Source organism: Anopheles funestus, chromosome 2RL, assembly GCF_943734845.2.
Source record: "Anopheles funestus chromosome 2RL, idAnoFuneDA-416_04, whole genome shotgun sequence".
Lineage (NCBI taxonomy): Eukaryota > Metazoa > Arthropoda > Insecta > Diptera > Culicidae > Anopheles > Anopheles funestus.
The window spans coordinates 10,372,212-10,396,227 of record NC_064598.1 but is presented as its reverse complement, the minus strand read 5'-3'; the positions used below and the strand labels follow the sequence as shown (position 1 = coordinate 10,396,227).

The following is a 24,016-nucleotide window of genomic DNA, read 5'->3' as shown; positions in this document are numbered from 1 at the left end:
CGTAGACGTTCGATCTTCAGGGCGAAAGATGGTTCATAGGTGCAGATGAAGAACAGCAGCAAGACAAAACTGCAGGGAACAAGCTATAGGGGGTCACATGGAATAGACGCAACAGGGAGAAGAACGGAACATTTGCGGTTTTACACCGTTCGTTTCCGTTGAATTGTTTCATCAGTTTTCTCTCTCTCCCCTTGTGCCATCATAGCTCCTAGCGGAATGCATTTCTTATCACCTTGACATTAATAAAACAGCAGCGAATGAATGTGAATTGGATTCGGTACAAAGTAATTGATGCTAATCGAATGTACTGTTCAGCCATCTTTATCAACAAATACGATTTGTTGAATGTATTAACACATATTTGCAGCGAAAACATTTCAAATTTCAACTATAGATTTTAACAACGGTGACTAAAACCTATCTCATCGACAGTATTTAAAAATGAAACTGATTTTGATGATGAACTGAAATGAAAACCTGAATATACTATAATAAATTAATTAACAAAATTCAAAACTGAATTATTATTTTGTAAAGCAGAACATACAGGGAACATTTTTATTCGCCCACTTATTCATCGTCCCCAATATGGGGATTACAATTAAAAGGTTTAATACATTATTAAAAGTAATAAAATAAAAAGCACACAGTAAAAACATGGCAAAAATGTTTGCCTTTTCACGCAGCTTTCAATAATCGTTTGCCTTCAAAAAGATTAACAAGCAATTAAGCGCATGTTTTGCTGTTTATCCATGCCACGAATGTTACTCTTTTCAGTCGTCTTCACTTGTCCGCCTTCTGCCAGACTTCTGCCAGTTATGAACGATCAAGCTGACATACGACGGGGTTGGCAATTCGGCCACAAGATTGGACCACGGAGTACGATATTTATGCTCAGTGATTTAGATGCACGGACCGGTTGGGTTTGTTGGTTTTCACAAAACTGAAGTTTCTTTACGCTCCTCGTGAGAACGATTGTGTCCCAAGTTCTGTCCGTAAGATCTGGTTCGCATCCCACCCAACAGAGTTCGGAACCGATGTCCGCCCACTTGCCAGGCCGATATGTGTCTGAAGGTCCTCCGGCGAAAGCGCGTACGGTGTAGAACTTGGCTCCAGCCAGACGGCTGCATCCTTCCAGCGATGGCCTACACATGTTGCTGAGTAGCCCAATTCCCACAACCGATAGCTTCCACCTTCGCAAACCGTGGTCGATCGCGTGGACCGGTGAAGCGGTTCTAGCATTGCTCGCCCACAGAATACGCCTGCATAAAACGCCTTTCCAAAACCCGGTGGGGTGGGGTCAATGTGACAAAAGCACGAGCGAGTGAAATGAGAGCGTAAGATCTTTTTAGCAGATGTCTCGTGGTGAAGAACTATAATATTATTACGAGATAGTATCTGCTACTGAATAAAATGGGAATACTCGATTGCAGACGGGTAATTGATTGAAGTACCAACATGTTAATAAATAAGATTGTTAAGGCGTCTGTAAAGGTACTTTCGAAATTAATTAAATTAAAGTAGAAAACAAAGCATCAACAAGCTTTTTTTCTGCAAGTGTCTGGAAGCCCAACCCAAAGATTTGCATGCAAACTTTTACTTATTTTCGCTTCACTCGTTCCGTGAGTAAAGCAACGTTTGCATAGCCTTTACCATCACCACCGATCAGTCAGTCTCTCCACACTACCTTTATCAATTCCATCATTTCCCTTCCTCCCCGGCTTTACCAGGGCCCAGTATGTTCGCTGGGACATTCTTCGCCAGGAAAGGGCTTACCTTTTTTGTCGGCAAAGTGTAATTTGAGTCGACGTGTACGTGATAGTCCTTTCCAGAAGACGCCATCAGCATGACGTAAGCCTCGTATGAGACATGAACACGACAGTTATGGTAGGTACAAGCTATGTCACAATCGAAGTGCTAGTGACACTGGTTTCCCGAGAAAAGTCTACTCTAGTCGAGGTGCAATTGAAAAAAAACAAACTATTTTTCAAATATTTATCAAACTAATGGCGTTGTCGCAAGCAATGATGAACTTGCAGTCACACACCAGTCGGAAAGGATAGCCGTTACTATCCGTTACCGTTATTTAAAAAAATAACATGATAAAAATTTACTCTTTATTCTAACGATATGATAGTCACGCTCAAACAGATAAAATAGCGAAAGCTTTCACCTAACTTAGAGCCCATCCCTTACAGAAACCAGCAGGCCTTATCATGATGGCCTTCAGCAACCTTCAACAAACGGCACGGGATATATGATTCGAGGTGCATGCGATCGGACGGGATATAATTTGCGTACAAGTCATGCTCCACCGTATGCGCATCGAGAAATTGAAGGTAAAAGTTGTGAAATTATTCCCTCGCACGGCTTCTTTAATTATTTGCAATGTTTGATTAATCACTTTAATGAACCACCACACCTTGCTGCGTTCGTGTTCGTGAAAAACGAAAAACACACGCAATCGAACGAAATTGCCACCAAATTCGGTACATTTTCGAGGCCATCTCTCTCTCTGCGTACTGTGCGGTGTGCTGGAGATTCTTTCCAGTCTCTTTGGTATGGGGCCTACACGCCAAAGCTCGCAAATCTTCAAAATCTTTCTAATCAAGCATAAAGGAAAAATTAATTTTACGCGCATTGAGCAATTTAACTGACCCGATTGGCAGGACCGGTGGTGAGTGGAATGCGAGTTACAGCAGGAAATTAACAGCATAACGATGGAAATGCAACCGAATCCGAGAAAGGAGAAGGAGTTCCACTTCTGGCTATGGGGTTTCGCGGTTTCGTCAAGCTCGAGCTTTCTATTGCTTCTACAATAAATCTTGTTTTTAGTTTCTTTGGCATTGTAGTGGTGGTGTGTGCGCTATTGACCAGGAGGTCCAATTATTTGGGTCGAAAATGTCGACGACCGGATCCCGTGGTGCGCGCTGGGACCGCGTTTGGAATCGATTTTTGATGATCAATTTTCAACGCCAGTGCGGAACGCTCACCCAAAAACTGCACATAACAATGTTTTGGAATTGAAATAGTAAAGCTCGCGTTGAAGAGTTGAAGTGCATCTGGAATCCTTCCAATTTTCAGGAACTTCACGAGAAATCTTATAATAGAAACACTTACAAAAGTTCAAGAATATGACAAGAGTTCCAGATCAATCTCAACAGATTCTAGTTTAACTTGAACATTTTCCAGAAAGGGCTTCAACGTTGCCAACTGAACTCGAAACCGGTGCATTTATATTTGTACATTTTTTTTTAAATTGGAAAGCTGTTTAGGATAAAAAATCCCACCCATTATGGGCATCTGTTGAAGTGATTAATATATTTAATTTGTTTCATTAATCCTAAACCCCGCGCCCCAACACAGAATGATCCGTTTTAGGGTTGCAATTTTGTATTCCGGTCATTTTTTGTTTAATTCCTACAACCATTTTGCGAAAAAGCTACAATTTGCACACAAAAAGAAAGGTAAACATGGATCGCAACATTATCGTCCATCACCATCCTCAGCAGGAAGGTTTTTGGGCGAGATCGGTAAAATAATTATTAATTAGCAAAATGAGAAACACTGCCTTTTACCGGTGTCAATACCGCTGTGCAGTCGATCTGAACCATCAAATTAACTGCCTAACCCACTCTATGCAACTTTTGCTTCTCTTCCTTTCCTACCCTTTAATCTGCTACCAAAAAAATCAAACCGCATTCCTTCGGTAAACCCGGGAGGGTGGAAAAAAACCGCCGAAAGCAGCATCCACCTTGCGTTCACCTGCTCGTTTCGTCGCGCTATTTCCTTACGGGAAGTGAACCGCGGGCGGGAAAATGGACGGCTTTCGCCGGTAAGCTGGCCGGTCGCGCATAGGCATGCATATTTTCACCGTTCAACGCAACGGAAAACGGAAAGGCCGACCCTATCCTAGCCGCTGTCCCGTTCCTGCCGGAGACGGTTGTGATCGAAAAATGGATATTTATGAGTGCACATAATAAATGCATCCATTTCTATACCGACTAATAAGCGCACGATGGCTCTCGGACAGGTTCCGCTTCTTATTATACACACACACACACACACACACACACAAACGTCGGACCGGCTACCGCCCCTTGCTTTCCCTGGAAACACACGTGCAACAATCGTATACGGTGCGGAAACAACGATCACTTTTCGGCCACATCTGGTCGCCCTCTTTCTTCTTTGCTCCGTGTGTGCATGCAGTATGTTCGCTACGCTTCATGACGTTCGATCACGTTCACGAGATTGCATTAATCTGTTCGCGAACGAACGAATGCCGGTGACGACGATCGTCTTATTGAGCTAAAATGAAACTTAACAAACAAAAAATAAAGACAGGATAGATGGCCGATTCGGTACGAAAAAAGAATGAGGAAGAGAGATCACGCGACAATCGCGGTGCGGGGTGACGCGGCTTAACTAGAGCAGGTTTCCCCCCTTCGTCGGTTTTGCGTGGAAAAATGCGGGAAAGGAAAAACTACACCGTTTTCAACCATTCCCCACCATTCATTAGTCCAATCGGAAGCGAGCGACAATCCATTTTTCATTTCCAAGCGAAAAACGGTCGAACAATCTAATGGATAGAAAAATGGTTTCGGTGAAACAAAATATTTAACTGTGCATATCAAACACCGAAAATACTTCCAAAATAATGCTTACCAACAACACCCGTTCCACTTCCTCCACTTTTCGGTCCTGTCATCTTAAACATGAGTGTTCGGTTCGAAATGGGAGCTTCGTAAAAGGAAAGTCCAATTTTCTTTTGCACCTTTTTTTGCCTGTTTCCCCTTCGCCTTCATTTTTGGGGCGTGATTTTTCCTCCAAAAAACAACCGTTTTCGCTCCGGCCGGTGACGCGATGTCATCGTGTTTCCATTCCACTCAATTTGTGCAACCACGCTTTAGACAGTCAAACAATCTTCCATTTGCGATCGGTGAAATGCTTCCCGTTTTTATTTTCATTCTTCTTTCGTCTTTCTTTAGACCAACTAGAGAAAGGAGAACCTAATTTTGGGAGCAATCACAATGATTTAAAAAAAAAGTCAGTTCAAATGTATTAAGATAGCGCAACGTAACGCCATTATGATTGAGATAATGCTCGAGATCTTGCTTTTAACGGGAAACACGGAAAGTAATATTTTTGAAGTTTAGATTTTATCATCCACTGATGTGTGATGTATCTTTCCATGAAAAGTAAATGACACCAATATCAATTAAGTTATAGAATGATTAAATAGTAACACAAAAAAGCGATTTAAAAATTATACTTTGAAATATGATCGTCCATTTTGTATCGTCATTCATGAAAGGAAGATATACAATACAAACCACAGCCAATCCGAAAATAAAATGTGTAAAGCATAGTTTATTAAAAGCATTCAATTTTCACGATTTTGAGAATTTCGTGAACGTTTTTGCAAAACGCTGTTCGGTGTTTAAACATTGAGAATTTACGTGTTCGCATAGTGATGAGTTTGTTCATTAGTATATTCCCGAGGCCCCTGAGCTACGAGAAAATGCAAAATACATTTTCACCGCTGTACAACGCCCTCTAACCGAACAAACATAATAACAATATGTAAAATTATTTTTTTAAACCCATTTAAGCATTTTCTTGCATATTCATAATTTTTTTTCCTCCTTCCGAGTGACCTATAACACTCGTTGCACGCAAATGTGCACTTCAAAACTTGCAACTCATTAACCCATCATCGTGTGGTAGAAAATAAATCAACGATAAGCTACCTCAGAGCGGTATGAATTTGCACTCAACAAATCGATCGAAATGTGTCTGCATCCTACACGGTCGAACGCAGGCGCAACATACTTTCCCGATGATGGGGGCGTTCTCAATATTAAGTATAGCGGCGTAACAAACCTTAACCCGGTGCATTCCATTCCGGGGGGGCGAAAAGGGTGCAATAAATATAAAGGGCCCACCAGTTCAATACAATCTGGTTCCCATCAGCCGCTCGTCCAAAAAAATGGCTCCTACCGAAATGGCGTGTACCGTCTCGCCGGTGACGGCGATCCGGCGGGCTGATCGTGGTCGGATCGAATCCAACTCAACACTGGTAGCAGATATGTGCATCCGCGCAAAGGGTAAGTTCTCTTGGGCAGGTTTACCGAGACACACACACCATCGAACACTGGCATAAACAACGAACCCGATCGAGCAACGGGCAGCTACAAGTTGGAAGTGTGCTGTGGTTTATAGCAGCAACAGTGACAGTATCGCTCCCTGCACACCATCCATACATCCATACTCTACAACTCTCTCCTCTGCCCCAGGCTCCCCAAGTCAGGAACAAGTGACTAATTTCGGCATCAACTTCCTGCCCTGCGATGGATTCGTGCGAAGGGCATAGGGAGAATGTCAGCCGATCCGCGGGAGGGTAACGTATAAGGCAGAAGAAACTTGGTTGGTAGAAGATTCGTAATCCATTTTTGGGTACAACCAACGCAACACAACGGCGACAGCGATGGTAAATCGAGTGAAGGTTTTAAAGCCGTTTTTGGAATGGTTTTTTTACGCAGCCAAAAATAGCTCAGGCTGATTCTTCGCTTCGCCGGTATCGTCGTGTATACACACAGACACGCTCAAACCACTGAAACCTAAGACGAAACTTCGTTGGAGACGCCAGTCCAAAAAGCCGGCATGAAAACGGCACATGATGATGATCTTTTACCCATTTTCCTTTCCCCACGGAGCATGTCTCAAACGATGAACCCTTAATTCGCTCATTCGCTTTCGTTTACCTTTTTAAACAATTATGCTTAGGATGGAATTAAATCTTTTTGATTAGACTACTAATACTTAAGGATTAGGACTACAGTATTATAGCAAATTTGGGGAAATTATAGTCAAATCATAATTGCATCCTTTAGTGAAAAAATGACTTACATACTTATTGAAGAATTTAATAGTTTTAATAATGTAAGTAAGCGTGTCTATACATCATAACGACAAGTAAGTTTAACAATTAAAATTATAATATATTTGGAGGATAGGCTGCCCATGATTTTGAGAAATAAGCGGAAATTCAAGGTACGTGAATCATGGTGCTTTGCTATAATATCGTGGAGTATCTAATTTTAAAACAGATTAGTGTAAATTTTCATCAATATTGTGGAATGCTCGATGATCACATCTTTAAAAGCGTATCTCTTGCACGGTAGCCCCATAGCACGAAAACCAATGATTCATTCAAACAATTTCTTTGCATTTCCTCAACCACGACCTTGACGCAAAAAAAAACGAACAGAATAATCGTAAAAACGAAAGCAACGATGCGTCGCCCTAATCATAGCCAAAGCAAACGCAGAACATCCGATCTTCAATGACTGATTGTTCGACGTTTAAAAGATCGGATCTTTCCCCCCCGGGGGGTTTTTTCAATTGCCCCCAAAAAACCTTACCGAAAATGTGCCAACACACCCAACGGAGCTTGAACGATAGAGCGCATGTACGGATAAGATAGCGCAGATAGTGATCCGGTGCCGATGTTTCGGTGGTCATGATGATGATCGTGATTGTGCGATCCGTTCAAAGGACCGTGAAATAACAGGGTAGCGATACGACCGGGGAAATGGAATATCACCGTCGTTTGCTTTAGTGTGTATACACACTTTTTTACTTCTTTTTTTTTCGCTGCTTACTTTCAATATCGTGATTCAATTCATCCGATTCGATCAACACAACAGCCAGTTGCGATTTATAGCCAATTCTGAATCGTTAGTCCCATAACCAAGGCGATCGGCGGAAAAACGGCAATCGGTGGACAAACATGGTAATGAACGAACAAAAGAGTAGAAGAAAGCGCCAGCACACCACCAACAAAAAAAAACCACCGGAGAAAGGAAAAGAGAAAGGACGAAAAATGTGAAAAATGGAAAATCAAACCATTGCTCTCCGCCGCCCCTTCCGCCCATCCTTTCTCTCGTGGTTTTTCGTCCCACCCGCTTCATTAATGTTTTTTTCAATTTTCCCTACACACTTTATCGATGTGTGTACTTTTTTTCCTTCTTTTCTTCCCATTTTTAATTTCCTTACAATCACTCGCTTTTCTTCTGTTTTCCGTTTCCTTTTTCTCAATCGAATATCCGCACACCACCAAAACAAACGGACTCTTTCACTCGGCGCACAGTGTTGGTCGCTGTCTAGTGCGGCTTCCGCTATTTCTATTCGAGCGCAATCGACACGCTAAGCGACGCTGATGATCCACACCGAAAACCAACCAACCGACGGAGCGGACCAGTCATGCAAAGCGAGAAGTAAATGCAAACTTTGGTGCTACAAAACTCCCGAAATGAACCAGCCCGTTCGAATTTGTGGCTTGCAGTTTAATTTTAAGTAGATTGTTCAATCTGTCAACTTCAAGATGTTTTTAAGCAAACTAGTTAAGCTGAAGAAAAGAAATGGCCTTTTTGTTAGGTTTTATTCATCCCAATATCTAATCATATTTATTCGCTCACTGCTAAAGATCAATTATTCCAGGAACAAAAAAAAACAATATGGAAGAATGTATGGAAAGGCGGAAATTATTAGTTTAGCCACGGCCCCAACGGTATGGTCCGGCGGGTTCATCCCTGTCAGTCGCCCCACCATTTACTGCAGCAGCTTAAGCGAAGTGCAAAGCGAAGAGTAAATCATGCAAGCGCAATCATTCCAGATGGTTGCACACACTCCCTTTCTGGTACCTCGGCGCGGTATGATGAAAATAAAAAGGTAGACACCGAAAACCCACACACAGCAACGCAGTACAACTCGCATTCATCAATTAAATCTCGGCCGGGATTGGGGGGGGGGTGCTTATAAGTGTTTTGCGGATCACGTGCGGATTGCGCAGTTTGTGTGCCCCGCAAGTGCCCGGAAGCTAACAAATTTATAAATTCCATCCAAACAAGGGCCTGGAGAATCTGGATCACAACAACAACCGAGAGGAAAACGCAACCGAACGAGTCCGTTTCGATCGATCGATGGAGGAGGAAAAAAAAAGTGGTTGATTTTCAAACCGGGTTCGAATCGAAGATTGTTACATGAAACAAACAAAAACCGTTTATCCCACAAAGGGTGTTTTCCCGCTTTCTTTTGCGGTGGCAGCGAAGTGACTGAATCGAAATTAGGGAGTTTTTTTTTTTTGCTCGAAAATTATTCTTCATAACAACCAAACCTGGGAACGGAGTTATTATTGTTTTGTTTCGGCGAGCATATCTAAAAACACTTAGCATAACGACAATCTGTTAAAACTTCATTGCCATTAAAGGAGGAGATCTTTGAACCGAATGAATGACTTTGCATCTTTGTTTTGAAGTCTTGCGAGATTCAAGATTTTGAGGATTTTCAAAGAGATTCAATAGTTACATATACGCGGAAGTCATATGTTGTACGACAATCTCACTGTCGTACGATAAATTAAACTCGCCGAAAATCTTTTGCGAGTCGACTCATGATTCGAATGACTCTTCAGAAATGATCAATTAAATCAAGCTACACTAATAAAAACAATCTCTTAAGCTACAACTTGAAGCTCAAATCGGATGTGTTGTCGAAGTTTTAACGAACGTAAAATTAATTACTTTTAAAAGCAACACCATCTAGTGATGCAGAACGCAACTCTAACTCACTAACAAAATCTATAAATACCACTTAAATGATGACATGAGTGTGGAAAAAGTTATTTATGAAACCAAATAACAAATGGTTAAATGTCTGTTTTTTAATTTCTTTAATTCGTAAAAGAAAACCTAGCGCAAAGCATATGCAGCAAGGGAAACTAATTCACCCACGATTCGGACAAAATTTAATCTAACGAACCGTAGGAGATTCAAAATTCAAAGTGATACAAATGGTACACGCTGAACTCGTCAACAGGAAAACTAAAAACCAATTAAGCCTTAACTTGCCACTTGCTTTCTCCGTCCGTCACCCTTAAAGATCACCTATATGCATCTTAATAGAGACAATTTTTATATCACACAACGTGTTCGGTGAGCACAAATACCAGAGTTTATCGCCGTTCTCTTCGGTCGAACACACGTTCAAGAGTGCAGTGCACTATGACTCGTACACAGACACACAGAGATACCTGGGCGCAAAAGGTGAAATTTTTTTTCCGAAATAAAAACGAGATCAAATCACTTATGCCACAATGGCTCGACCCGGCATCTCTAGACCATCCCCCCTTCATGTGCGACCATATTCCACCCGGCAAAAGCATGTGCCAGGAAGAGGTGTGCCAAACCACCGTGTGAAGGTGGCTGGCAAATCCATCAGGTGTGAAAAATGCGCTTCTCCCGGGGGCCAATGCAATGACGAGGGCAAGACTCACGCGAAACGGCAGATTGTGTCGATCAACGGGCGAATGTTCGGGTTTCGGGCAGTGGCAAACGGTGGTGCTGACGGTTCCATTGCTGTACGAAGAAAGAAGTGCAAAAGAAACGAAACCAAAATCTAACGGTGATCCACCAACCAACCCCGCGGAAATGGACGTGCTGCACCGAAGATGATCTTGGACTTGGACCATTCCGCGAAGGCCTTTCACTGTGTGCTTACCTCCGGATATTGGAGTTGGTATGCGGGCTCGTGTGTTAGACAAAATGACGAATGGTGTGGAACGTATGATTTCTGTTTCAACACCTTTCAACACCCTGTGTACCTGTTGCCGAATAAGTGATGACGTAGTTTTGTACCTTTTAGGTAGCAAGACACACACGAATACACACAAAGGGTAATTAAATTTTATTTTTATTTTTAGTACAAAACATTCCACCAGTGAAAAACTAATTAAATGACAAGCTCCTCAGTTATTATTTTCGTTTTCCCATATCACAGGAAAGTTTTTCAGTAAATACTGTTACTCGCAAAAGGTGTGATTACATCTTCCATTACCCACTGTTTACATTCCATCTAGCGGCCGTTAAAATCATCTCTAATGATCATACCGGCGCGCTCGTTCACTGTAATGTTTTAACGTGGTTCGAACGTGTCCATTCATAAGGCACGGCGCCAAAGTTTAAATAACATCAACAATCTACGAGTCGAGAAAGTCTGTCACGACTTGTTTTCGCTCTTATCAGCAGTGTTTGGGTGTTTTTTTTTCACTGCCATGAATCCATCAACCTGCGATGTTGATCACGTGGTAATTCGTGGTGACAACGAAGCTTCTCACAATTGTGCGAATTCACATTAGAAGGATTGGTTATATTGATTAGTTTAATTGTGTTCGTTCTTTACTTTCTCATAGGGCACAACAGCTTTGGGGAGCCAATTAGATTCATCATCGGCTGTATTATTCCAAGGGTTTTTTTTAAACAAATGTAGCAATATTATTAAAGTCGTGATTGGGCCGTTGGTTACGAACTCGCAAGAGTTTTTTTGTTAAAAAAATAAACGAATCAAACATAAAATTACATTTTTGTTTACGTTCTGGCAAATGACACAATGTAGATGATCGTACATCTGAAATTTAAAACTAATTGATCATCTTACTATTAAGCGCATTTAGCATGTTTAAATACAGTTAAATCGTAAAATAGAACGAACCGTAAAAGGCGATTCTCTATTGTACAAAATGCATTGCATATTTCGCAAATAATCGCAAAAAACCGGTTGTGTTCAATCAACCAAGAAACATTGATTCCTCTGTCCTAGTAAGCGAAGCGTGCAGCAGAACTTTTACGTAGAAAACCCTGGTCTATTGCTCGAGGAATCTTATTACATGGCGCTTGTTCATTTACAACCTGTCTCCCAGTTGTATGACGAGCTAATTTTGTTTCACTAACATTTTATCACCATCTGTTTGATATTATTCTATATAAAATCACATAATTTTGAATGTTTCCAAATTGAACAGTTATTTATTATTTTGTGTAATAATTAAAATTATTCGTTTGGTTTCAACAGGAGATTTTTTTTACACATTCTCAAAATCAAAACGATCTTCTTTTGTTTTGCTTCATGAAAATCTGTGTATGAAAGCAAATCAGCAATCTGTCAGCGATACCAAACCACATCAAGACGAAGAATACAATATTTCATAGAAGTCAAAACAATTTATGAGTGATTCAAATTTTTATATTTACTTCCCGATGCGAACAAAAGGTATATTGAAATCAACAACACCGCTCCGGACGTGAACTGATGCTTTAATTACAGTCTTCTTTCAGCACCACCTTCCATGCGGTACGTTTTGATGCAGAGTGTAGAGAGGAAACGAGCACAAGGGGATATAATGATAAAAGCGATCGGAAATATCTACTTCTCCTATTTCTTCCATGTCGGCATAAATCACTTGAGGAACCGTTGGTAAAGAATGTAGCGGTACGAATTGAATTGACGAGAGTGGTGGAAATTGTATATCGAACTTTGTTCTCGATATCAACGCAGAAGAAAAATGCTTACTCTAATTGTAATAAGCGTAACATAACAATGTCAAAATCATAGTAAGAGCTTACCCTAGTGAGATCGTAACTTAAAAACGGGTGTATCGTGTGACTTGACTTACCTGGAAACTTTCGAATCGCGTAAAGCACAAACATGGAGGTCAAAAATTCACTGCATCCTTCCCATAGCCCATCGCTAGCTAGTATAAGCAAAAGATCATCCTCCGTACACTGGTTCAGCGAAATAGCTGGATTTGACGTCACATATGGTTTGTAATATCGATTACCTAAAACGGGAAAAGGTTACAATAATTAGTAACGTATACTATGAAGGTAACTTAACCAAAGACTTGATTTTACTTACCAATGGCTCGTGTTATAGCCAGCTGTCCACTAACTCGATATTGACCGTTCCAAGGAATAACGCATCCGCCTTCCTCCTGAATACGCTGTCGTTCGTTCTGTACAGAAATCGAAGTGGTAAAAAATATTACAGCATTACAACTTGCCGTGTTATACAATGTATAATCGATAAACGTACCGGATCGGATGCTACATGGACGGGATGGACAAGCCGTTTGCAAATCCTTTCGCCGGGATTGCGTGTTACGAGTATCGCTTGAGAGTCACCAACCCAGGCTAGGTCGATGCGTCTAGAACTAATGTGATGTACGCAAGCTACGGCAGTGGAACCACTGTTGAGATGCTGCAAGGATAATACAAAATGTTACTAAAGCACAAACGTCCCCTGAATCTGAATACGGCCATCATACGTACATGGTTTTCACACTTCTCCAGAAACAATTTATCAGTCTTTAGAAACGCTTCCCGAAATGCTTGTTGCATGTCGTGCGGATAGTGCGCGCTCTGCGCAATGTAATAGTGCAGATGGGAGGCAGCAAAGCTGGCCGCTTCCTGTCCACCGTGCCCATCGTACACACCGTAAAAAGCGGTCGGTTCCGTGTCGTTCGTACAGAACAGTTTGTTAAATTCGGGCAAGCAAACGTGGCGATCCTCCATCGTGCGTCGCCGATGTTTCATTCCGCGCGAAAAATGAATCTTCCGTGGAGGGCTAATCTCAGCGACCGAATCGGGTTGATCCTCGCCCAAGCTATTGCGCTCGGTCAGCTGAGCGAGCAAATTGTTCAATTTCTCATTGTCCAACAGTTCGGTGCAGACTTGATTTACGCGTGAAATCACTTCTTGGTTCAGCTGAAGCGGTTTATACTCTGCAAAATAAAAATGGATTTATAAATAAAGCAAGAAAAACATGTGTTAATAAAATCCGATAGCTTTGCCCCATTTCGTACCGTTATTTTATGACGAACGCAATACAGAGCAAATGCGTACCGTTAGTGCTTTACTTACCCTGGCCGGTGAAACCACACGATTTGGGATTTTCTTTGCAATAGCTCAACACTTGTTCCACAACTTTGCGTATTATTGGCGTCAAGATGCACTGGGGGCATCCGCTGTTCCGAGCAAACATGTAAAGCAAACAAACAACAACAAAAACATCATTAAATATTCAGTACTTTATTCGCAATTTGTAGAAGCTTAAGACAGAATGGACAGAATTGGAAGACGAAAAAAAATGTATCCCCAAACAATGATGCAAATGATGACATCAATATTTGTATTTCAACCCACAAAAACAAAGCAAGCGTCATGCACATATTCTAAACGCCACCACTGTAAATCACATGTTAGCAGTTCCCCGCCTTCTAGTGGATGTGCGTGTAGTGGTGGTCACGCACACTGCTACATACGAAAATGATTCTTTCCTTGTATAATAACAAAAATGACTCATGTCAGCACCCTTTTGCGGGATGTTTTGTTAATGCATTTGTACAATTTAAATGTTAAATAGGTATGCAATACAAGAGATCACTACTTACAACAGATCCAAATACGTTCTGATCCAATCGATGATTGCGGGTTCAATTTCGTCGTACTTCAGGTTGTAAATCGGCACCCAGACAGGAAGTGGGTCGTCTGGATTCACGGTTGTTTTGAAGCGGTCCAGAAAAATGCGGGACTGCTCCAACGGATCCATGGTCGGGGCAGCAGCAGTATAGGTTTGGCTTGAAGATAGAAGCTGCTTCTCCGCTAATTGGACGATGTGGATGAATGATATCTTGCTGGAACAATTCGCTCTGCCCGCTGGCCACCCAATTCACAACCGATCGATGTAATATTACAAATGAAATCTTTTTTTGCTACTTGCACTTTATGCTTAACACTAAACACTATTGGAAAATGTGTACTTTAAAATAATACTGTCACAGATTGATCGTTGTTGGTATCGGTAAAATAATTAACACAGAATGGAGTGTGCAGAATGGAGTGTAGTATCCACCAGCCGTAAGGTGGGGCACAGCAGCTGAACGGAACTAGCTTTCCTTCCGCTTCGTCGATGATAATCACCGTTGTTGGTGGGGTTTGTTACTGTTGCTTCGATTATCACCGTTACGCTATACCATCCGCACACACAGGCAGAGCACCCAGGCGGTTCGCAGAACCAAAAGATATCGGGCAGAAAAACACACTCGCGATACGGATCGGCACTATTTTACAGCGATAACGATGGGTGCTGGAATGATGGAAATTGCTCACCACTAACCGTTCGCGTATGTTGCGATTGCACCGTTCACGACACAGCACAGGCAAACAAAAAGGGCGCACACAAATTGCACAACACGCTCTAACCGTTGTACTATTCAATTTTGATGTTTTAGATACACTACCGTTCCCTATTTGCACAATCCACGTATTCCGCGTACGCCTGCCTTCATTCGCGATGTCTACCCTTTGACCGTTTCGCTTGTGATAAACGCACAATCTTTCCCGTAGCTGCGAGGAGGAGGCACGAAATGCGTCAAAATAGTGCAGTGAGACATGTATGCAAACAAAGTGAGGGGGGCCATACATCCGACAGACGCGTGGATGACAATGCGGTGAAAAGCGCTGCATAATATTTCGAAATGGAAAAGCCTGAATATTTTGTATATTTCCTCGGAAATTGTTGTGTTATCGCCTGAATATCATGTTTTTCATGTTTATGCGTACTTTATGGGTGTTAACACATTACGCACTTCGAGTTTTCCATCTTGAACGCCATCATTTTCTTGCCAAATTTGTATCGATTTTACAATTTACCATTAAATATGGTATTGTACGTTGCTTATAAGATAGTTTACCTTATTTTTGTACTATTTTAAGTTATAATTCTTTAATTGTCTGTCATCTATCGTGCCCACCGTTGGCGGCGAACCGTGAACACAATTTTGTCGAATTTCGATTTTCCAATTACACTTGTCTGAGCTTTTCCCTTGGTGGAAAAATACCTGTACCTTTGACGAAACAACATTATCGGAATTCTCCCCCAAAATAGTGCCAATGTAGTGCCAATCGGTTGTTGTTTTTATTTATATACCCATAATCGCAACGAGAAACAAAACCTTTTACTTATCATGCTAGAAATAAGAGTAACAAGCATTTGTTCCTAACGCAGTAATACGCAGCCAAAGTGAATTGTTCAATCCTACACCTGGATGATAACGTGGAAATGAACGCATCGCTGAAAAACGATAGCACCGAACGGAAGGGCCATTTTTCAGCACGGAAACCATTGATGGATTTATTGTAGTGCCATTTATTACAAAAATATCAACGTATACAACCAACAGCACAACAGCTTTTGCAACGCGCACAACGAAGAGATTTTCCCTCGTGGGTGGTAAAAATGTTTTACGTCTTTTGCATGAGCGAGAGAAAAAAACGCGGGATTAAATTGTTCGTAAAGATGCTGCATGCGTGACGCTTGTCATTGTTTGTCTTCCTCGTGAAAGGATGTTTGTTCTTTCCATTCCTTTCCTTCCTTCTTCCCATCTCTTGCGTTTCTTTATTTAGCTCTCCGTTGCGTAGGTTGTGATATTTGGATGTTTTCCTTTTTCCATTTATAATGTGTTCTTTGTAAATAATAATGCTACCTATACGTTAATTTGTATTTTCATTATTCTACTTTAAGTTTCAATTTTATGCAATAAAACTACCAAACTTAATTTATGTCCGTTTTGCATGTGTATACTGAATGATGATATGTAAGTTAGACAAACTTTTGCCTTTCAGCTAAACCATGAGCAACCGGGGCTCAGCATGAAATGGAGTACAGACATCGGAACAGTGGGATAGGGTTGTTCCAGTATCGCATTCAGTATTATCGAGACTACGAAGAGGGCACACTGCAACCGGCAGACGATAGTTGCATTTATTTGAAGGAACTAGACCACTATCGAACCAAAGCCAAAATACCATCGGATCACGCACAGTCCAACCGGAAGCTGCCGCTATGTTATCCGGTCACCAAAACCGAAACACCGAAGCTCGAGACTGTCCCGCCAACCGATTCCAACAAGAGTTCTTCCCACGAAAGGTAACTGTTGAGTCAGCAATAGGGAGATTGGATTGGTTTAAAAGAATTGCCAGAATTTATAGCTTAAATTACACTAATTCAAGTCTTTTCGACTGATGCATAAGTGCGTTCAAACGCAACTGAAACAATTTCAAGTGTAGACACACTTAAAAACTGTTCGTCCCTCCATAAAGTTTAGGTGCGTTTGTCCCTCTTTTGCCGTTACTTGCTAATCCAATTAGAACCATCTCGCCACAGTGTACGTGGAACTTTTGCGGGGTTTCACGTTTTATGTATCGATTCGAATGGGGATGCAAAACAATGCACTTCGCACACCTTTCTGTGGTCAGCATTTGCCCCCGTACCCGCGGGTACATTGAAGTAGCACGTTTTTCTTCCCATTCCGGGTGAATACGGTGAAATCTAGCAAAGGTGGCCTCAGTCGTTGTCTACCTACGGTACGATCAACTGAAACTAACGCAGTGTTTCTTTTCTGGTTCCTGGTGTCTTCTACAGGGCAGAGATGACTGTTAGCGCACTTCCCGGATCAGTCAAACTGGAAGGTAATTGTGGCTCCATTGTGGTGAAAACGTGTCCGGGAATGTTTCTACAAATTTGAAGTTTAAGTTTGCGCACAAAATTGGGTATAATTTCAAAGTGAAAAATTAACAACAAGCATGTGTTTTGTTCTTTAATTATTTCATATTATTGCTTCCATTTAGCCATCGAAAATCATTATCATTATTTTAGTATTACAATTTCTTTCGCCATTTTGCATGCCAATAAGCTAGAAAGCAACGTAAAAAAGTCCCTTATAGCAGATCACATAAAATCAATAAATAAGTGCTGAATGATTCAAAATAGTTGGCGCCAAACTGCACCTTAAAACTCGCTCGGTTCGGGTTCGTCTGTTCGTGTCCTTCAAAGGTTTCCCAGGTGTGCGAAGAAACGAATCGATCGAGAGCAGGCAGAATCTCTGGTACACGTTTCGCAGGGATTAGGAAATCACGTGAACCCTGTGTTGCCGTTTTATTTGCGTCTTTCATCGATCGTCTCCTCCGTATTCTCACGTGGCCAATAAAGATGTCCATTGGACGATGGTTCCATCCGCTCATGTCGTAAGCGCACCGGTTGACATCCATTTGGGAAATTAAAGCAAATGGCACACACCCCGGGTATCGACACACCCGACAATTCCCCCGCCCCATTGGATGTAATCATGAAATTGGAAGCAGCTGATTCGAAATTAATTTTACGTTTGTAGTTTCTGTTTTACATACACACATCTACAGTTTATTTTATTCCTTCCTTCTGTTTTTGCAGGATGGGGCCCAGAGAAAAAGGTCGTCATCGAGAAAACGGAAAAATCGTCCTTCGGGTTTAGTATCGTCGGTGGAAAGGTAAAGCACTTTGTACCGCCAATTGCCCGCTTGTTGATTGTGAATTTTGAGTGTTCCTTTTTTACGCAGGTCAATGTGGGAGGTGATGTTACATCGGGATTGTTTATCAAAAGTATCATCCCGGACAGTCCGGCCGATAAGTGCAGTGAACTGAAGGTAATGTGTTGAAGCGAAAGGAAAAAAAGTTTTTGGGGTGAAGCAATTATTTGAATCCTGCTTCCAGATCGGAGATCGAATACTAGCAGTGAACGAGAACAGTTTGGAGAATGCTTCTCATGAGAAAGCCGTCAATTACATTAAAACTGCCAACGATCGCATCGTCCTAGTCGTTCAGAGTTTGGAGCGCAACGTAAGAGAAGTGCGTGTCGAGCACTGGCCGTCACAAAGTCAAACATTAGTTAAATCTTGCTCCTTCGTTCTTACTCGCAGACCAATCCAATGGTGCTCCAGAAGAAAGTTCCACCACCAGTAACTCCGTCGAAAACGCCCGAAGTGGAGTACATACAAGATGGCAAACCAAAGAAAGAAACCGTCGCAACACCGGCGGAGGACAACAAGACACTCACGGTTCCGAAAGCACGCCAAGAATCTACCGGTAACGTTTGCACCGTCTAAATGGGGGCTTGGAGTTGGAAATTAATTACCATGAATTTATCTATTCTTTAACGCAGATTCGGAAAATTCTTCAGACGACGAAGAAGATAGCCGCGAGTTGGAGGGAAAAACATTTACCAAAGCCGGTGTTGAGGTAAGGTGGCATTTAGTATTGCACAAATTTGCATAACTTCTTTCTCAAACAATTATGATTTAGATCGATCGCGCCTCTGCCGGCAACACGAAGCTTGGTGAAGAAGATCCCGAGGAGGAAGATGACTATGGCTATACGATGAGTGAGTACGACACACCACGGAAGCTGTTTGAATAGTTTATCGGCTCTAAATAACCTGTGTCTTGGCACATTCCTATTTTTCAGAGAAGATAAAGAAGCGTTACTCCGCCTTGGGCGAAGTGGACTGCTGTACGATTTTGCGTGACAACAACGAAACATGTGGTCTGTCTCTGTGCGGTCACCGCGACCGTACCCGCATGGCTTGTCTTATTGCTGGCATCAATCCGAAGGGAGCTGCAGCCGGAACATCTCTGGTGGTTGGAGATGAAGTGTTGGAGGTACGGGAATTTCTTGGAGCAAGTGTTCTAGTGGACAGTAATTCAATGCAAATTTACACCTGTTTCCTTAGGTTAACGGAACAGTTCTGCACGGACGATGCCATCTGAACTGTTCGGTGATCATCAAAAATCTTGCCAGTCCAACCCTGAAGTTCATTGTGCTAAGGTACGTCCAATTCCTCGAAAGGCGCTTAAATTGTTCTTACAAATAAAACATACTACTTTTTACCCTTTCCCAATAGGAAAAAGACATCCCCGGAAGAGCTGGCGGTGAAACCGGTGAAACATTTTCCCACCGACTTCGACTATACCGTATGTACTGAGCAGCGCGAACCTGAACCCGTTTTCGTGAAAGTCTCACGCTAACGTATCTTTTTTCTTGTCACGCTTACGCTGGACCGATGGATCTTGGCAGGATAATATCATGGAGAAATTTAAGGACGTTAAAACAATCACGGTGAAAAAGGTTTGTACTTACGATATCTTGGGGAACGCATGAAAGATTGGAATGAATGTTTTTCAAATCACTTTTGTAATCTATGAGGTGTTTGGGAGAGTTGTAGTCTAACTACGCACAACAAAAAAAAAGGATATGACTCAACTCAAATGCACGATCAAGCGAGGATCCTTAAGTAAAATAAATTTTTCCTTCTCGCTTACAGGGCACTTCCAGTTTGGGCATTATGATCATTGAAGGCAAACACTCCATCGCCGGCCAAGGCATATTCATATCCGACATCCAGGAAGGATCGACAGCGGAAAAGGTTTGTTCCAGCGCTACGATTGCCCACACGAATGTTTTTGACTAATTGCGCACCTTTTCCTCCCATTATTGCTCTATCAGAGTGGTCTGAAGATCGGTGATATGCTGCTGGCGGTCAATCGGGACTCGCTGCTAGGCTGCAACTACGAAACGGCAGCCGGATTGTTGAAGAAGGCGGAAGGTGTCATCACGCTAAAGATATGCAATCCTAACAAAGAGAAGGATACCGATAAGAAGGCCAACGGTGAAGCGGGAGCCGGACCGGGAACGACCCCGAATAAGAAAAAACCGGAAGAGATGGCCACATTAGCCGCTAGCCGTGCGGGTACACCGCACGGCACCAAGCCGGAAGCCTCGCCAACGAAAGAGGTTGTTGATCCGTTGAAAGCACCGATCAATGAGAACGAATTTACGGTGATCGATATCCTGACCGAGGGTAAACCGTTGGGCATCATAGTAGCCGGTGGCTGTGATTCATTGGTGAAGGTAAGTGATCGCGGGTGGGTCAATGTAGGTTTTGTGTTACATATTTGAATTTCTTTCCAATTCTTTCCAGTCTGGAGCTGCCGTAATGGACATTTTGCCCCAAAGTGTGGTGGAGAAGGATAATCGGCTGCAGATATTTGACCAGCTGGTAGAGATCAATGGCTTCAAGGTCAACAACACGTGTACCAGCGAATCCATCAAGCGTGCCATCAAACAATTACACCCAAAGGTAGGTGAAGAGATGGAATACTTTGAAGATAAACAAGTATCCAACGGGGTTCTTTACCGTTGCAGGTTCGTTTGATCGTTTATCGTGCCAGCCCACCACCGACGGAAACCGTCGAGGTAGATCTGATGAAAAAAGCGGGCAAAAACCTTGGACTAACGTTCCGTGCCGGCAATCCGAAAGGAATCGTTATCACTGGACTGGTGCGTAAGGCGAAGGATAATGATAAATCTATTGTGTGGAGCCACGAATAATACGCTTTCCATCGTTTCCAGGTACCTGGCGGATCAGCTGAATTCGATGGACGCATACAGGTGGGAGACGTAGTGTCGCATATCAATGGCGACAGCCTGGAGGCGGGCGGTATCGAACAGTGTGCCTCACTGTTGAAAACTGCCCAGGGCAAGGTGGGTCTGCGCATTTTGCGACCGAAGCTAAAGGAACGATCCGTTTAAGTCTTCTTCAACAGTAACAGTATGGCATCGTCGCTCGTAGGCGGGCGCGCGAGTGCTTTAGTGTGCAATTGATAAACCACTAGAGATTTGTACATAGAGAATTGAATGCTTGCAACATATGCTCACGTCACTCACACACGTACACTATTGATATTTTTAGCCGAATAAATATTCTGTTATAGAAATAGACAAATGCTTTCCTAATTGTTTTACATACTGTGACAATTATCCATATCATTAAAAATATTATTCTTCAAATCAATGATAAACACTCACGCTTTGTACGGCATTCAAAGGATACTCTTATTTCTTGCTCAGTGCTCTCTTTTTCTTTACACATTCGATTGCTTTGATTTAGTTGATTTAGTCCCATGCCCAGAGTTTAAACGTGCGATCGTACGATGCAGTCACTATGTACTGAGAATCATGCGAAATATCCACCCCAACGAGACGACCATCATGGCCGGAGAGAGTCTTCAACGGCTGCCATGTTTTGTCCGACCAAATCTGTAAGCAAACAAAACAAAAGGGCGAATGTAATAATACGTAACGGTGCACAAATATTTGACTGTTAGTAAAGAGGGGTTACCTTTGCCGTTTTATCGTAACTACTTGTAACCAGAAAATTGCCACCATTTTTCTGATACTTCACATCCGATATAAGATTAGTGTGCGCCGGGATTGTGTACACCATTTGCCGTCTTCGTAAATCCCAAATCTGAGCAAAGGGAAAAGAAACGTTAATGTGAGGGCATTTAGCAAATACCCGGACGATCGGGTAGTTTGACACGTTTGGTCATTGCTTACCTTACACGAATTGTCCTGGCTACCGGATGCAATGTGATAACCATTGGGGGAAAAATCTACACCGTAAATAGCACTGAGATGGCCCTCCAGAAACATGATACATCTGCCGGTTCGAAGATCCCATACTCTGCCAAAACCGTCCAATCCACTTTTAAGAAGCATAAATTAAAAAAAAAATAAATGATCGCTTAAGTTATATTTTCTTTTCTCCAACAAAACTAAACCACAAATGGTTTTTATGAAAGCGTCGCTGCAATACACCACGCGCTGCACCAGCCCGCCTTAGAAAGATACAACTATCCGGACATTAATAGGACATTAAACCAAGGTTTTTTTCGAAATGAAAAGAATTCGCTTCATTGTTTTCGTACTTACCCAGTGACGCATACACTACCGTCCACCTGAAAAGCGATGCAATGCACAGCTTTTGTGTGTCCTTCCTGGTGCAGTACCTCCTGCTTCTGCTCTAAGTCCCACAACCTCCAGGAAGCATCGTAACAGGCCGTTCCCAGGAACCGTCCAGAGGGATGGAATGCAAGTTTCGCCACCCGGTGCGGCACGTGTCCGTTGATGTCGGCAATCGATTCTTCACTGTCGTACGACCATAGTTTAACTGATCCGTCGAAGCTACAAGAAGCCATCGCTACTTCCGATTTACTATCGTTGGCAACACCCGGCCGGAAGGCCACATCACTTACGTTGAACTTGTGCCCACGGAGCGTCTGCTTCAGAGTGCAATCAGGAACGGACCAAACTTTACACAGGGAGCTCCTAACGGAAATAAAACAATCAAACAATATGATATACAACTATATATCAAAACAGTGTATCTTGAGTAGAAGTGTGAAAACATTGAAACATACAAGCTGCAGGTCAGTAGTAGCGTAGAATCCTCATTTATGCTGCACCCGGTGATTGGTCGCGTATCGCCCACCTGGCTGCATTGTGGCGCAAGTTGTTGAATTCTTTTCTGCAGCTCCACCATACGTCCGGCCTTGGTGGCCGAATGTTGACGCATTTTTTCGCTTGCCTCTTCCAACCGCTTCTTGGCACGGGCTAACGAGTAGTTCGCTATCCAGAACCTTGCCAATCTCAAGCTTTCCGGTCCCTCATGGTACCAGGTGGATTCGTTCGTTTCCTTTTGCTGGCTTTTCGGTTTCTCCTCTTCTTTAGTCGGTTTTGCTGCCGGTAAGCCTTTTTCGCCCAGTCTGAAAGAAGCAACCACAAACGGGAGAAGAAGGGTTAGTTTGGAATAAAAAACCGGTTCACCAGTTGCCGCCTTTCGTGTACATACGCCGATAGGAGTTCTTTCAATCGTAATCGCCTGTCGGCAGGACCTTCACCGAAGTAACATATTGGTTCGTTTAGCTTCCGCAGAGCACTCTTCACCTCCCCATCGTCCGTGCTGACGTGAATTAGTCGTGCCTTTTTCCTTCGTTCGAATTCCTCTAGAAGTGCTGCTTTCTCTTTGGCGCTAGAAGGTAAACAGATATCCAGAGAGCATGTTAGTATAAGAACTGTTGCCAACCGTTTGCAATTGGTCCTGGTTGCGATTCTTTACACATCTTCATCTAAGGTCATGTAGTCTGACGAGGTAAGCTGACTGTAGTCGTTCTTTCCCGAACCATCCGTGTCGTTATCCTTGCGGTCCACATGCCAACGATCCGATTCCTCCAGCGAGCCATAGTGAATCGTCTTTGTCCGCTTGGCGTACACGTTCTGTTCATTGTCGGACATAGTGCTAATGTGCTCACGGTATGGAAAAACGCTATCACGTTTATTAAATACACTAAAAACTAACCGAAATTCTGCAATACACGCCGAACGGCTTTTGTGAGTTTCAGAATATCAACAAATATAGCCCGGCGTCATGTGAAAAGCGCGAACTGTCAAACCAACTATTTGA

At 42.5% G+C, this 24,016-nt stretch overlaps 3 protein-coding genes across 6 annotated transcripts in view; 1 reads left to right on the top strand and 2 right to left on the bottom strand.

Moving 5' to 3' along the window:
• Positions 1–15,243, bottom strand: part of LOC125764664 (serine-rich adhesin for platelets-like) — a 37,151-nt gene extending 21,908 nt beyond the window's left edge. Inside the window, exons 1-6 of the mRNA XM_049429106.1 lie at positions 14,291–15,243; positions 13,761–13,864; positions 13,170–13,621; positions 12,934–13,098; positions 12,757–12,853; positions 12,515–12,679 (exon numbers count right to left, since the gene is read on the bottom strand). Coding sequence (XP_049285063.1) covers positions 12,515–12,679; positions 12,757–12,853; positions 12,934–13,098; positions 13,170–13,621; positions 13,761–13,864; positions 14,291–14,448 — 1,141 coding nt within the window. The 5' untranslated portion in view covers positions 14,449–15,243. The remainder of the gene's footprint in view (positions 1–12,514; positions 12,680–12,756; positions 12,854–12,933; positions 13,099–13,169; positions 13,622–13,760; positions 13,865–14,290) is intronic.
• Positions 15,244–15,713: 470 nt separating this feature from the next.
• LOC125764687 (inactivation-no-after-potential D protein) lies at positions 15,714–21,496 on the top strand. 4 transcript variants are annotated; one of them, XM_049429191.1, is made up of 18 exons: positions 15,714–16,124; positions 16,524–16,827; positions 17,323–17,369; positions 18,130–18,206; positions 18,276–18,362; positions 18,430–18,564; positions 18,636–18,801; positions 18,878–18,954; positions 19,018–19,096; positions 19,180–19,373; positions 19,445–19,539; positions 19,616–19,685; positions 19,789–19,839; positions 20,036–20,137; positions 20,218–20,622; positions 20,693–20,851; positions 20,917–21,051; positions 21,124–21,496. In XM_049429191.1, the coding sequence occupies exons 2-18, from the start codon at positions 16,556–16,558 to the stop codon at positions 21,301–21,303; spliced, it is 2,331 nt and encodes a 776-aa protein (XP_049285148.1). In that variant the 5' UTR covers positions 15,714–16,124; positions 16,524–16,555; the 3' UTR covers positions 21,304–21,496. The 4 variants fall into 4 exon arrangements, with proteins under 4 accessions (XP_049285148.1, XP_049285147.1, XP_049285149.1 ...); XM_049429190.1 differs by having other exon boundaries at positions 15,714–16,131; XM_049429192.1 differs by lacking the exon at positions 15,714–16,124 and having other exon boundaries at positions 16,198–16,827.
• A 158-nt stretch (positions 21,497–21,654) lies between these two features.
• LOC125764718 (U4/U6 small nuclear ribonucleoprotein Prp4) lies at positions 21,655–24,006 on the bottom strand. The gene is made up of 7 exons (XM_049429265.1): positions 23,672–24,006; positions 23,405–23,584; positions 22,974–23,318; positions 22,486–22,881; positions 22,111–22,258; positions 21,893–22,021; positions 21,655–21,810 (listed from the first exon to the last, which is right to left on the bottom strand). The coding sequence occupies exons 1-7, from the start codon at positions 23,845–23,847 to the stop codon at positions 21,667–21,669; spliced, it is 1,518 nt and encodes a 505-aa protein (XP_049285222.1). The 5' UTR covers positions 23,848–24,006; the 3' UTR covers positions 21,655–21,666.
• Between the last annotated feature and the right edge of the window lie 10 nt (positions 24,007–24,016).